The sequence below is a fragment of the Ostrinia nubilalis genome, chromosome 21 (genome assembly GCF_963855985.1).
Source record: "Ostrinia nubilalis chromosome 21, ilOstNubi1.1, whole genome shotgun sequence".
Taxonomy (NCBI): domain Eukaryota; kingdom Metazoa; phylum Arthropoda; class Insecta; order Lepidoptera; family Crambidae; genus Ostrinia; species Ostrinia nubilalis.
The window spans coordinates 7,689,867-7,702,101 of record NC_087108.1 but is presented as its reverse complement, the minus strand read 5'-3'; the positions used below and the strand labels follow the sequence as shown (position 1 = coordinate 7,702,101).

The 12,235-nt window shown below is 39.2% G+C and overlaps 1 protein-coding gene across 2 annotated transcripts; it reads right to left on the bottom strand.

The window, feature by feature from the left end:
- Window positions 1-3,126: 3,126 nt before the first annotated feature.
- LOC135082257 (squamous cell carcinoma antigen recognized by T-cells 3-like) lies at window positions 3,127-12,109 on the bottom strand. Of its 2 annotated transcripts, none has more exons than XM_063977027.1 (10): window positions 12,066-12,109; window positions 11,217-11,390; window positions 10,860-10,971; window positions 10,524-10,744; window positions 9,748-10,048; window positions 9,370-9,466; window positions 8,071-8,191; window positions 6,460-6,692; window positions 5,865-6,062; window positions 3,127-5,094 (listed from the first exon to the last, which is right to left on the bottom strand). In XM_063977027.1, exons 2-10 carry the CDS (start codon window positions 11,352-11,354, stop codon window positions 4,914-4,916), a joined length of 1,602 nt encoding a protein of 533 aa, XP_063833097.1. In that variant the 5' UTR covers window positions 11,355-11,390; window positions 12,066-12,109; the 3' UTR covers window positions 3,127-4,913. The 2 variants fall into 2 exon arrangements, with proteins under 2 accessions (XP_063833097.1, XP_063833096.1); XM_063977026.1 differs by lacking the exon at window positions 12,066-12,109 and adding an exon at window positions 11,785-11,851.
- Between the last annotated feature and the right edge of the window lie 126 nt (window positions 12,110-12,235).

The window sequence follows — 12,235 nt, the reverse complement described above, 5'->3', positions numbered from 1 at the left end:
AAATTCTTACCAGACTATGCATTACAAAGTTGTAAAATATTGTTTAAAAATTTTGATCAAAGTGTGTCACAACCATTAGGATTAATTTCAAATATACCTGTAATGTTTAATCAGGAATGTAAACATTTGAATGTATTTGTTGTACAAAACAATTGTCCTCGAATCATAGGTCGTGATTGGTTGCAACAATTAAAATTGTGGCCTCCTAAAATAAACAATGACCTTTATTTTGGATTAACAAGGTACAATCTGTTTCAGACGCACAACAAATCATAAAGAGCCAGTTCGCAGAAGTATTTAGCCCTGGTTGGGGAAATTTTAAGGGTAAAGAAATTAGCTTAAAACTAAAACCTGATTCAAAACCTATATGCCTGCCAGTTCGTCGAGTACCATTTGCTCTTCGGGAAAAAGTAAATAATGAAATTAAAAGGCTCTTGGACCACGATAGAATTGAACCAGTTGAACAAAGTGAATGGGGTACACCAGTGGTTCCTATCCTTAAATCAGACGGATCGGTAAGACTTTGTGGGGATTATAAACTTACAGTTAACAAATGTTTAGAAGTCGATCACTTTCCTTTACCTCATGTAGAAGATATATTGAATTCTTTAAAACACGGGGAATATTACTGCGAACTAGATCTCAAAGAAGCGTATTTACAGGCACGTCTTAGTCCTGAAAGCCAAAACTGCACAACTATTGTAACAGAGGTAGGAACATATAAATATAAATATTTACCATATGGTGTAAGCACAGGGCCAGGATCATTTCAGCGACTGATGACAAATAAGTTGCTTAATATACCAAACACTGTTGTATTCATTGATAATATCTATATAAAAGGAAAAAATTTACAACAAACATATGATACACTATGTGCAGTATTGACAAAATTACAAGAGTGTGAATTCAAACTTAAAATTGATAAATGTAAATTATTTACAAATAATATAGAAGTTTTTGGTTATAATGTAAACAAAAATGGAATCAGCATAATTAAGTCAAATGTTAAACCTTTGATTAATGCCAAACCACCAACTAGTTTAACCATGCTGAAATCATTTTTGGGAAAAATTAACTATTATAATCGTTTTTTAAAGGACATGGCTACTGTAATAGCACCTTTATATGATTGTACTAAGAAAAATAAATTTATTTGGAGTTCAGAATGTGAAAATGCATTTAATAACATAAAAAAAAGACTGGCTAATGCCAATAATTTACGACATTATGACCCACAGTTGCCCATAATATTAACTTGTGATGCATCAGATATTGGTTTGGGTGCGGTGTTGTCAAGTAGAGATGTTGATGGTATTGTCAAACCCATTGCATTCGCTAGTAAAAAATTAAATGATGTAGAACAAAGATATTCTACCATTGATAAAGAGGCTATGGCTATCATTTTTGGTATAACAAAATTTTATAATTATATTTACGGTCGACATTTTGAACTTGAAACAGATAATGCTGCTCTAACGCGAATATTAGGACCTACCAAAGGAATACCAAAAATGGCAGCCAAGCGGTTGCAACATTACGCTATTTTTATGTCAGCATTTAACTATAAAGTACGTCACATTAAATCCACTGAGAACCCAGCTGATTATCTATCACGCACGGCAACCAAAACAGAAAATATAAAACATGTTAATTCATTATGTGTAGATGAAGTATTAAGTTATGAATGTTATGTAAATGATTCCAAAATCGGCACTATAAACTGGAAAATGATACAACAAGAAATTAACAAAGATTTAAGTCTAACTAAGTTGGTTAGGTATATGGCAGATGGGTGGCCAGTCAAGAAAATGATCCCAAAGGAGCTTTTACCATTTTACAATAGAAAGGAAGAACTTTCACTTGATAGAGGATGTGTATTTTGGGGCTACCGCATTATAATCCCATGCACACTTAGAGAACATGTCTTAAAATATTTACATAAAAGCCATTTTGGAATCATACGTATGAAAGAGATAGCCCGCTCATATTTCTGGTGGCCTAGTCTAGATGCAGAGATAGAAAATATTACTAAAAACTGCCTTGTTTGTCTGCAAAATAGTAAAACACCCTCAAAAATTCAGAAACCATGGCCTCTGCCCCCCTCCTCTTGGTATAGAATTCATGCCGACTTTCTGGGCCCATTTTATAATAAAATGTATTTGGTTGTGGTCGACAGTTACTCAAAATGGCCAGAAGCTTTTGAAATGGCAAATATTACATCAACGCGCACTATAGAGATATTCAAGTCGCTATTTTCAAGATTTGGGTTACCAGTACATTTAGTTACAGATAATGGAAGAACCTTTACTAGTAATGAGTTTCAGGAATTTTGTAAAGAGAATCAAATTAGGCACACATTTACACCACCTTACCATCCAGCCACAAATGGCGCAGCTGAAAGATTTGTTGACACCTTTAAATCAGCAGTAACTAAAATTAAAGAAAGTGGCTATAATTTATCATCAGCAGTCAATTTGTTTCTGTCGGATTATAGAAATTCACCCCAGCGCACTACGGGAGTGGCGCCAGCTAGAATTATGTTAGGGAGAGAAATCCGAAACCGATTTAGTCTATTGCGACCGCCCCCATTGGAAGAGGTAGTCAGGGAAAATGTTGACAAACGGCACCAAGGAAATCGGCAGATTCAATTTAAAGTAGGAGAAAAAGTAATGGTTAAAGACTATAGGAGGGGAGCTAAGCCATGGACTCTAGGATTGGTGTTAGAGGAGTGTGTACCAGGTATGACCTATATCATAGATGTAGAAGGAGCTCAGTGGAAAAGGCATGTTAATCAAATGTTGCACTGCTCACAGGAATTAGAGTTACAGTGAGGCTAATTCCTGTGAACAGTGGCTCTAGTAAAACTAAATAAGTGATTTTCATATATAAGTTTATTCATTAGAATAAGTGTGGGAGAGTGTGAGAAACGAAACGTTTTCAGCTTCGGTCTTGCCCTCCCCTCTCCCCTCTCGCTCTGTGGTGTACGCGTCGTTTGCTTATAGATAATGTGATTGTTTGTAATGGTGTTAAAGGTAATAAAAAGCCGTACCATTAAATGTGGGTTTTATTGAAATACGTCAAAGAATATTACAAAAGAACAGGTATTTTATGTTGAAAAGAAAATTGGAAAAAATCTTAACACTATGTATTTATTTATTTTAAAAGTTCTGTACATGGAATTATGTCATACAAAATCAGTGTTATGAACATATTTTCAAACACATGTAGGTATTATTTTTAAATCAAAAACGTTTTTCCGATAAATATTACTAATCATCTTAACCATTCTCAGATTAAACATATCTGTTTATGTATTTCTGTGTACATTATGGTGTGTAGTTGAGACAACACACAGGGTGTAAGGGACAAATTCGACGCTATTTTTAGAGATAAATTATATACATTGTAGTTTTAGAATGTTTTTAGAACGCTTAGTAAGTACTCCTCGGGCACAATGAAATCATTTTAAAACACGGGGCGAGCACAACGACGAGCCTGGAGCTTACGATTACATAAGATGCCATGATATTTTAAGTTTTATGTATGTAACACAGTGCATAAATATTTTGAATACGAAGTTGGAGCCAGGTGGTTTATTAATTTTTAAACTGTCCGTCACACCCTATAAACTTTATTATTAATAGACTATTATTTTAAAAAAATCCACTCTGAAAAGATTTAAAATTAAAATTTGACAAACGAAACCAGTCTTTTTAAAAATAACACGACCTCCCGAAAAAAATAAAACTAATAAAATCTGTATTCGTAAATACAACACGGTATTCATTATAATAATGTCTTACAAACTAGTATATTTAGCTCACACGTTTATAGAGGTAATGCCCAGCCATTAGGCTTTCATAAACATTTACCCTCTTACTAATAAAACTTACACGCTTGTTGAACAGTGTTTTAAAGTGACGTTTAGTATGGAAATGTCATTTTAAAACAGTGATCAACAACTGTGTAACTTTTTATTAGTAAGGGGGTAAGTAATTATCCAGTTTTATAGAAAAAAAATGTGGTGGCGATTCTGTTGTTCCATTCTCTAAACTAAAAAAGGTAGTGAAGGCTCGTTCACGTAGAGCACTCTTATTATCTCACTTATTATTCTGGGGTTGAGCTGAAGATTCCTGAGTGCATACTGCATACATTTGCATTCCCAAGTTTAAGGGTCCTATGAAAAATTGGTAAAAAAATAGTTTTTTACCTTGCCTACCAATCCATATGAGGCCGCGAGGATTTATTCCACTTTGTTCACCCAAGTGTAAAACCTATACGGGAAAACAACAGTGTGTGCATTTAGTCAACGAAATAAAAAAGTCTTTGAAATATTCTATCATTAAGAAGTGAAATAGATTAATCAGTTTAGAGAATAACACAACCCCAGGATTGCCATCATGATAGAACTATTAAGCCTATTTTCAAAGATTTTTAAAACAAATCTTCAAAACAAAAGTAATAATAAAATTCTCAAGTAAATAAACACAATTATTAAAACTTTTTGCTTATGCCAGACTAAATAATAAAGAAGTTTTGAAATCAACTCAGAACAGAAAATGTGGAGTGGTTTTTGAATAATAAATTTACAAAAAATAAACCTAAAATAAGTTTAAACTTTTAATTTCCTAAAGAATCCACTTGTCGACCTAAAAGAAAATCTATCCATAATTGAAATATAACGTGTATGTGATGTGAATCAAACGACGAGAAAATATCTAAATAGGTAGTATATGAGTAAGTAAGCAGCATTACAAATTACAAAATTGTTACACAAATCGTCTATCGTTCCCGCAACACAATCATATTGGCAGATAATAAAATTAAGTCCGTCTGTAGACTAGTATGTTTCACCGCAACAATCGTCTCATACAAAAATGTGGTTTGTTCCTTACGCGCTAGGGTCGAGTTCACTTCTTGAGGAGCATGTTCCTGAAGTCTGTGTTGGACATGGATGGCTTGGCGTCGGAGCCATTGGCGGAGCCGTTCGCGGAGCCATTGGCATTGGAACTGCTGGCGCCGGCTCCGCTGGTTGAGGGCGTGGCCTTCTGAAGCACGCTAGGGATGAAGCTGCTGAGTTGCGTTCGCCTCCTGTTGGTAATATTTACTTGCATTAATTAATTCACTGGTTGGGTTTTTATGACGGTCAAGCAGTAGATCCAGGAGTTGCAGCGGTGGGAACGAGAGGTGAGAATAGTCCCGAATTGCATTAGTTAATATACAGGCTGAAGAGAGAATCAGATATCACCATACAGTTCCCTAACTTGTAGAAGAGTTCGTATGGAAACACAAAGTTTTCTTGCAATTATAGTTTGGTGGGTATTAATTTCTAAATGTTGGCAAGATCTCTATTTGATCAAAATGATTCTACAACTGTTTCAGATTGTACACGAACGACTGCATTTCAGACTCTTAAAATCGCTCTTATCACAACAACATAAGATGCCGCAGTGTTTAGTTTGGTGCTGTCGACAAAATCGCTCTTACATACGACTCTTGTACTTACATGCCTTTCCCAGTCTCCCGTTTAGGCTGCCCAAGCGTGGGCGCAGAGGCAGGATCTTTGTCTTTGGGCGGCGGCGCACTGAAGGCCACTTCGACGGTCCTCTCGCCCATCAGTGATCGGTTTGTCTCCTCCAGCGCTTGCGCAGCCCCCTTACTATTACTACATATGATAAGTGCCGCAGTCTATCTGTACTTACACGCCCTTCCCAGTCTCCCGTTTAGGCTGCCCAAGCGTGGGCGCAGAAGCAGGATCCTTGTCTTTAGGAGGCGGCGCACTGAAGGCCACTCCGACGGTCTTCTCCCATTATTATTACAAAATCATTCTTGTTACAACTACATAAGATCCTTGTACTTACATGCCCTTCCCAGTCTCGCGTTTAGGCTGCCCGAGCGTAGGTGCAGACGCAGGATCCTTATCTTTAGGCGGCGGCGCACTGAAAGCAACTTCGACGGTCCTCTCGCCCATCAGTGATCCGTTTGTCTCTTCTAGCGCTTTCGCAGCTGACGCCTCGTCTTCATACTCTATGTAGGCCAGGCCTTTTGGCTTGCCGTCTCTGAAAAGTTGTGCAGATATAGGTATTGCCATTTTAAACCTTATGCTTTTATTTTAAAGTCGATAAAAGTCTGAGGCAGAGAACATTGGACCACCTCTACTCTTCCTATAGATGTCGTAAGAAGATTATAAGAGAAATATGCGAAAATTAGGACTTCCCAAACCGTCTGGCCAAAGTGGGGAGTGTAGGCCAATTCCTACATTTTGCCTCTGGTAAATTAAAGAGGGTCGTCCTATTGCAGTGGAGACTAAATGCCCTGATGATGAAGGTTAAAAAAACAACTAAAAACAAACGCTAAAAAGTGTTTTAAACTCAATACGTTGTCACATAGTGTTAAATATCAAGAAGTAGTGCAATTTCTCACCACTATAACAATATTATTTCCAACAAAACTTACTTGAAAGTGACAATCCTGACGTCCTTCAGCGCGCCGAACTGTTGAAACACGTCAGTCAACGCTTTCTTAGTACAGTGCGTGTAGGGTAGATTCTTCACAAATAGCTTGTTCTTCTCAGGGGCCGTGGAGTACTTAAAGGAAGCCTTGCCCTTCTTGGAGGAATAGCGGGAGAGGAACATGGGCCTGCCCTCTAGAGGTGACCGGTCGTGTTTTAGGGCTTCATCAACGGACTCCTGTTGAATAGAAAAAAGGAAAGAATAACATTTATTTGGCACTGAAAAAAATATATTAAAAAATCAACAATAAAAATAACAATAATAGAATAATTTATGAGATTATAATGCCAATGTATGCTTAATCTGGTTATTAATAGGGTATCAATTTGTGCTAATTATATTTGAAGAAGGATTTGGAGAAGTAGCACGAAAGTCGTTGACGGAGTCCTGTTAAAGAAATGGACTATTATATGCTAATACAGTGTGAGTCACGTTAAAGTGTACATATGAAAATATATGAAACTAGACCTATTTTTATCGACAAAAAAGAGGTCAAAAATTTTTTGAGATTTTTTTTTTAATTTTTTATAGAATTTTTTTTCTTCCAATTACTTATTGTAAAGAAAACGTAATAACTTTTAAACTAAGCGGTATATCCTGATAAAATAAAAACAGTAATAATGCTAAAAAACAGGCAATACTAAAAAAATACATAAAATACACAAAAAATGCCAAAAAATAATAAAAAATGACACTTTTTGAAAAAAATCTGCTTTTAAATTCGTGTTTTTTTTGTTATTTGATAAATTTCTCCAAAAAATGCCCCTATAACAGGTGGTTTTTATTACTTTGTATTATTCTCTATTGTATTATCTTTGTAAAACCAAAAATCGCATGTCTCTATCCCTATCACAACATTTGCTATGATCGTTTGAACAAAGGCCTGCCACAACATTATTCTTCGCTACAGGTAGAGACAATTTTAATTTTAACTAAAATGCTTATTTTACTTCGAAATCTTTTGTTTTTATTTGAAATCTAACTTGTCTTTATCAAAATTACAAATCTAGAGCCATTTTCAGTTTCGTTGTTAACGAAGCTTTGAATGGCGTGCCCGGAGAGGCTTAGTTCAAACGATCATTGCATTTTTCAAAAAGTGACATTTTTTATTATTTTTTGGCATTTTTTGTGTATTTTATGTATTTTTTTAGTATTGCCTGTTTTTTAGCATTATTACTGTTTTTATTTTATCAGGATATACCGCTTAGTTTAAAAGTTATTACGTTTTCTTTACAATAAGTAATTGGAAGAAAAAAAATTCTATAAAAAATTAAAAAAAAATCTCAAAAAATTTTTGACCTATTTTTTGTCGATAAAAATAGGTCTAGTTTCATCTATTTTCATATGTACACTTTAACGTGACTCACACTGTATATTCCTTATCTAGTGATTCATCGTGGACCAAGTGGTTTGCACAAGAAGGCCTTGCCTATGCCCATGTTGGCATCTTTTCTATGCCTATACGAAGAAATAGACAGGCCTGGTTATACACTGGCCATCCATTCCAGTTACAAGTCGAAACACACTAGTCGATAAGGTTCATAATCGCACATACCACTGTTTTGTACTGGCAGTAGCAGATGGAGCCGCCGAACGCCTTGACGCCAGTCTTGACTCGTAGCGACACGATGTCGCCGTATTTTGACAATGTGTCCCGGAGCTTGTTTTCATCCACTCTGAAAAATACAACAAGATTTAACTACTTCTTGTTATGGTAGGTGTTTCTATTTAAGTAGTTGACTGTCGGCTTGAAGATTGCAAGATCCAAATCTGGACCTACTTATTATATTGAACCTTCGAAATGGGATAGTGATTATAGATTCTCGTAAGCTGAGCTCGTTCAAGATTATGATGTCAACTTCGCTATATAAAATTGACGTGTTGGGAACCCAACAACGCGCGGCAGGAGACAGGCGGGCAGCGAACGATGACTAACGTCCGTAACTAAGGAACCCACAGCGTCATCGGTAGCGCTCGGCTCGCGCACTCGCTTTGGGACACCACAGTCGACGCACGATTACCGCGACCTCTTTGATAATTTATTGGTCAGGAGGCGAGAATTACAGCACCTATATTAATACAGTCCGCTATTCTTATTTCTATTAATATTAGTTAGAACCGCTAATAACGGGTAAACTCAAGTATTCTTTCTATGAACAAATCAAACCTAAGCTACAAGGAATTCATGCAGTATAAAAACAATCTTACTGCCTAAAGCATTTTACCTACCTCGGGAGCGTCGTGTCAGAGACTGAAGGTACCGAAGAGGACATCACTTCGCGCATTGCCAAGGCTAGAGCCACCTTCGCACAACTTCGCCCCGTATGGCAGTCACGGAAACTGACCCGAAGGGTCAAGATCAAAATGTTCGGGTCCAACGTTAAATCCGTGCTGCTCTATGGGTGTGAAACGTGGAAGGTCACCAAGGTCATCTCGCACCAGCTGCAGGTCTTCGTCAACCGCTGCTTTCGCCGAATTCTCGGCATATACTGGCCTGAGAAAATCTCCAACGTCGAGCTATTGGAACGCTGCCACGAAATTCCGATCGACCAGCAGATCAAGCGCCGCAAGTGGAACTGGATTGGCCACACTCTCCGAAGGGATCCCGATCACATCCCCAAGCAGGCTCTGGATTGGAACCCCCAAGGAAAACGCAAACGTGATCGCCCCAAGCAAACTTGGCGGCGCACTGTGGCAGACGAGGCGAAGAAGATCGGCAAGACTTGGAGCGAGATCAAACACATAGCTCAAGACCGAACGCGATGGAGGACTGTTGTGGACGCCCTCTGCCCCATCTAGGGGACATAGGACCATAAGTCAAGTAAGTAAGTCAAAGCATTGTGTACAAACTAACTTGAACTCGAGGTTGCTGACGAACAGCGTGCAGGCCTCGCGGCTGGCGGCGCGCGCGCTGCTCGACTCCTCAGTCTTCTGGCGTTTATTCTCAGTCTCTGTTAAAAAACATTATTTATTTAGTAGCGTCTTATGTTGTGGTAATAGGTGCTATTTTTCAATAAACGCTTATAGTATTAGGTGTTGTCGAGTATACAGCTGCCAGTGGATAAGACTGTAGGTACATTTTAGTTGCAAAATAATTATTATTTTACCATATACCTACATATTCAATGCTACAGCATCGCCTTATGGTGAAAGAGCATGCCGCTAGAATAGAATATAATTAAGCCACATCACGGTAGATTACATAATACATATTTTTAACAACAATACGTACCTTCCTTTTTGTCCTCGTCGCCGTGCGGTCGTTTGACTCCACTGCCCGAAGCCGTAGCTTCCATCTTTTTCCCACTCTCCACTTTCTTATCATCTTCCCTCTTTCTCTTCAACTCTCTGTCTGTGCCCCCAACACGATCGTCTGATTTCCTTTTGGCTTTGTTCTTTGGTTGTTCCTCTTCTTTCCCCTTCTTTTTCTTGTCGTATTTCGACTTTTTGTCCGGTTGTTTGCCCTTTTGCCTCTTGCCCATCATTTTTTCTTTCATCGCCTGGTAAGATTCGCGCCATTCGTGGATTTTTGACTGAAACAATAAACAATCACAATAATTCATAGCATAGATAATGAATACATAGATCTGCTAAGAGTTTCACACCAAAGAAATCCCGTAGCAATACAATAGTGGCTTTGTTTCCAAGTTTTATGTCTCGTAGTTGGCAGTCAGGCTGTGGATTATTATCGGATACGAAGTGTCTCGTAGCACACATAGCTCACACTGCACTGTTAGTGTCCGTTCTCGCGTCATATCATAGTAGTCTCACCGTACACTGGCCATTGCTATGGAATTCATAGCATGGATCGTAGTATCTGCTATGATTACATACCTCGCACACACGTAGCACTCGCCCGTAGCGTCCAAGCGGCCGTAGTCGCGCTCGTAGTCCATCCACAGCCTAGCGACAGCCGGCGGGTAGTCCGTGATAAGCGTAGCGCGCACCTTATAGATCCCGCCTCTTGTTATATTGCTACAGATCGTAGCAACCGCTACGAGTACATACCTCGCATACGTCGTAGCACTCGCCCGTAGTGTCCAAGCTTCCGTAGTCGCGCTCGTAGTCCATCCACAGCCTAGCAACAGCCGGCGGGTAGTCCGTGATATAGCGTAACGCGCGCCTGTATAGATCCCGCCTCTTGTTCTCAGACATCGGAGGGTTGCGGGTAGTCTCCAATGCGATTAATGCCTCCCAGTACTTTGACATTGATTTGTTCTCGCCATACTCTGAAAAGTTGGGTACCCATTAAAACCTAAGTACGATGATATCAGATAAAAAGACGTTTCAAATTATACAAAAATTAAGAGTAAAAGGATAAAAAGCAAAGTAGAGTACACTTACGGAATATCTCTTCGAAGATGTCTTTGCCTTGCTTATGGTCATTAATCCGGTTGTATTCAAGTCGCGCCCAGAAAAGCGGAATCTCGCAATCATTTGCCTCATCTGCCCACGTCTGAAACAACAAAGTAATATTTTTAACAGATCGATATTAAACTATACTCGTATGTTTCTCCGTAGCGCCTATAAACCATTTTTTTTTTTCATTCATCTGATACATTACATTTTAAGGTGGATTTTTGGATTGATGGATGGATTTTTTTTCCATTATGATGGATTTGGATGGCTTTTTTTTCGTTGCCGGATTAGTTTTTTTAACTTTCCATAGTCAATGTGAAAACAGTTATTTTATTTGTTTACCTCGGCCAGCGAGTCCCAAGCAAGGCGAAAGTTCTGGCGCAGAGTCTCGACTTGCTCGGGGTTCTCGAAGTGCGTGCGCCGGCGTACGAATTCCAAGTAACCATACCACAGCGCCTCCGCGTCTTTGTACGTCGACATGCCTTTGGCGATCGCCGTCTCGAATAGTGCCTTTATCTGAGGATGAAAAAGTACTAGTTAATCAACAGTTTCTTGCGCTGCTTCTTCTGACCCATTTTTGTAATGCAGCAGTGTTAGGGTTAATACTGGGAAGTGTAAAAGTCTGTCCTGCAGCAGTGGTAGGGTTTATACTGGGAAATGTAAGTGCTTTTTAAAAGCCTACTTGCAAAAATAAAATGAGTTTCATGACTTTTAATAATTTCTGTGCAATTTTCTCTTTAACTTTACGTCCTTGTCGAAAGGATGCATAATATCAGACGGGATTCCTGCTGAAAACCAATGTCGGGACATTATATCGAGATATCCCTATTAGAATTGACCGAACGCCCGAGCATACGGCAGTAGACATAATGCACCTTACGTGCACAGCACAAGGACTTAATTAGCTCACCTCCGCGGCGGGGACGGACTCTTGCTCCGCGTAGCGAATCTTGAGCGACCAGAAGGTGTGACGTCGCTCGCATGCGTCGAGTACGCGGCAGTAGAAGACATATAATGCACCTTACGTGCACGGCACAAGGACTTAATTAGCTCACCTCCGCGGCGGGGACGGACTCTTGCTCCGCGTAGCGAATCTTGAGCGACCAGAAGGTGTGTCGTCGCGGGCATCTAGCACGTGACAGTAAACATAATGCACCTTACGTGCACGGCACAAGGTCGTAATGGGCTCACCTCCGCGGCGGGGACGGACTCCTGCTCCGCGTAGCGTATCTTGAGCGTCCAGTAGGCCTAAGATGCGAGCCGCGGTAAGCGCTTATCACGCCATTTTATCGATTTTGCCCATACATTTTGACGTCGATAAAAGTTATCACGGCGCGCATCTTAGGCCTACAGAAGGTGTG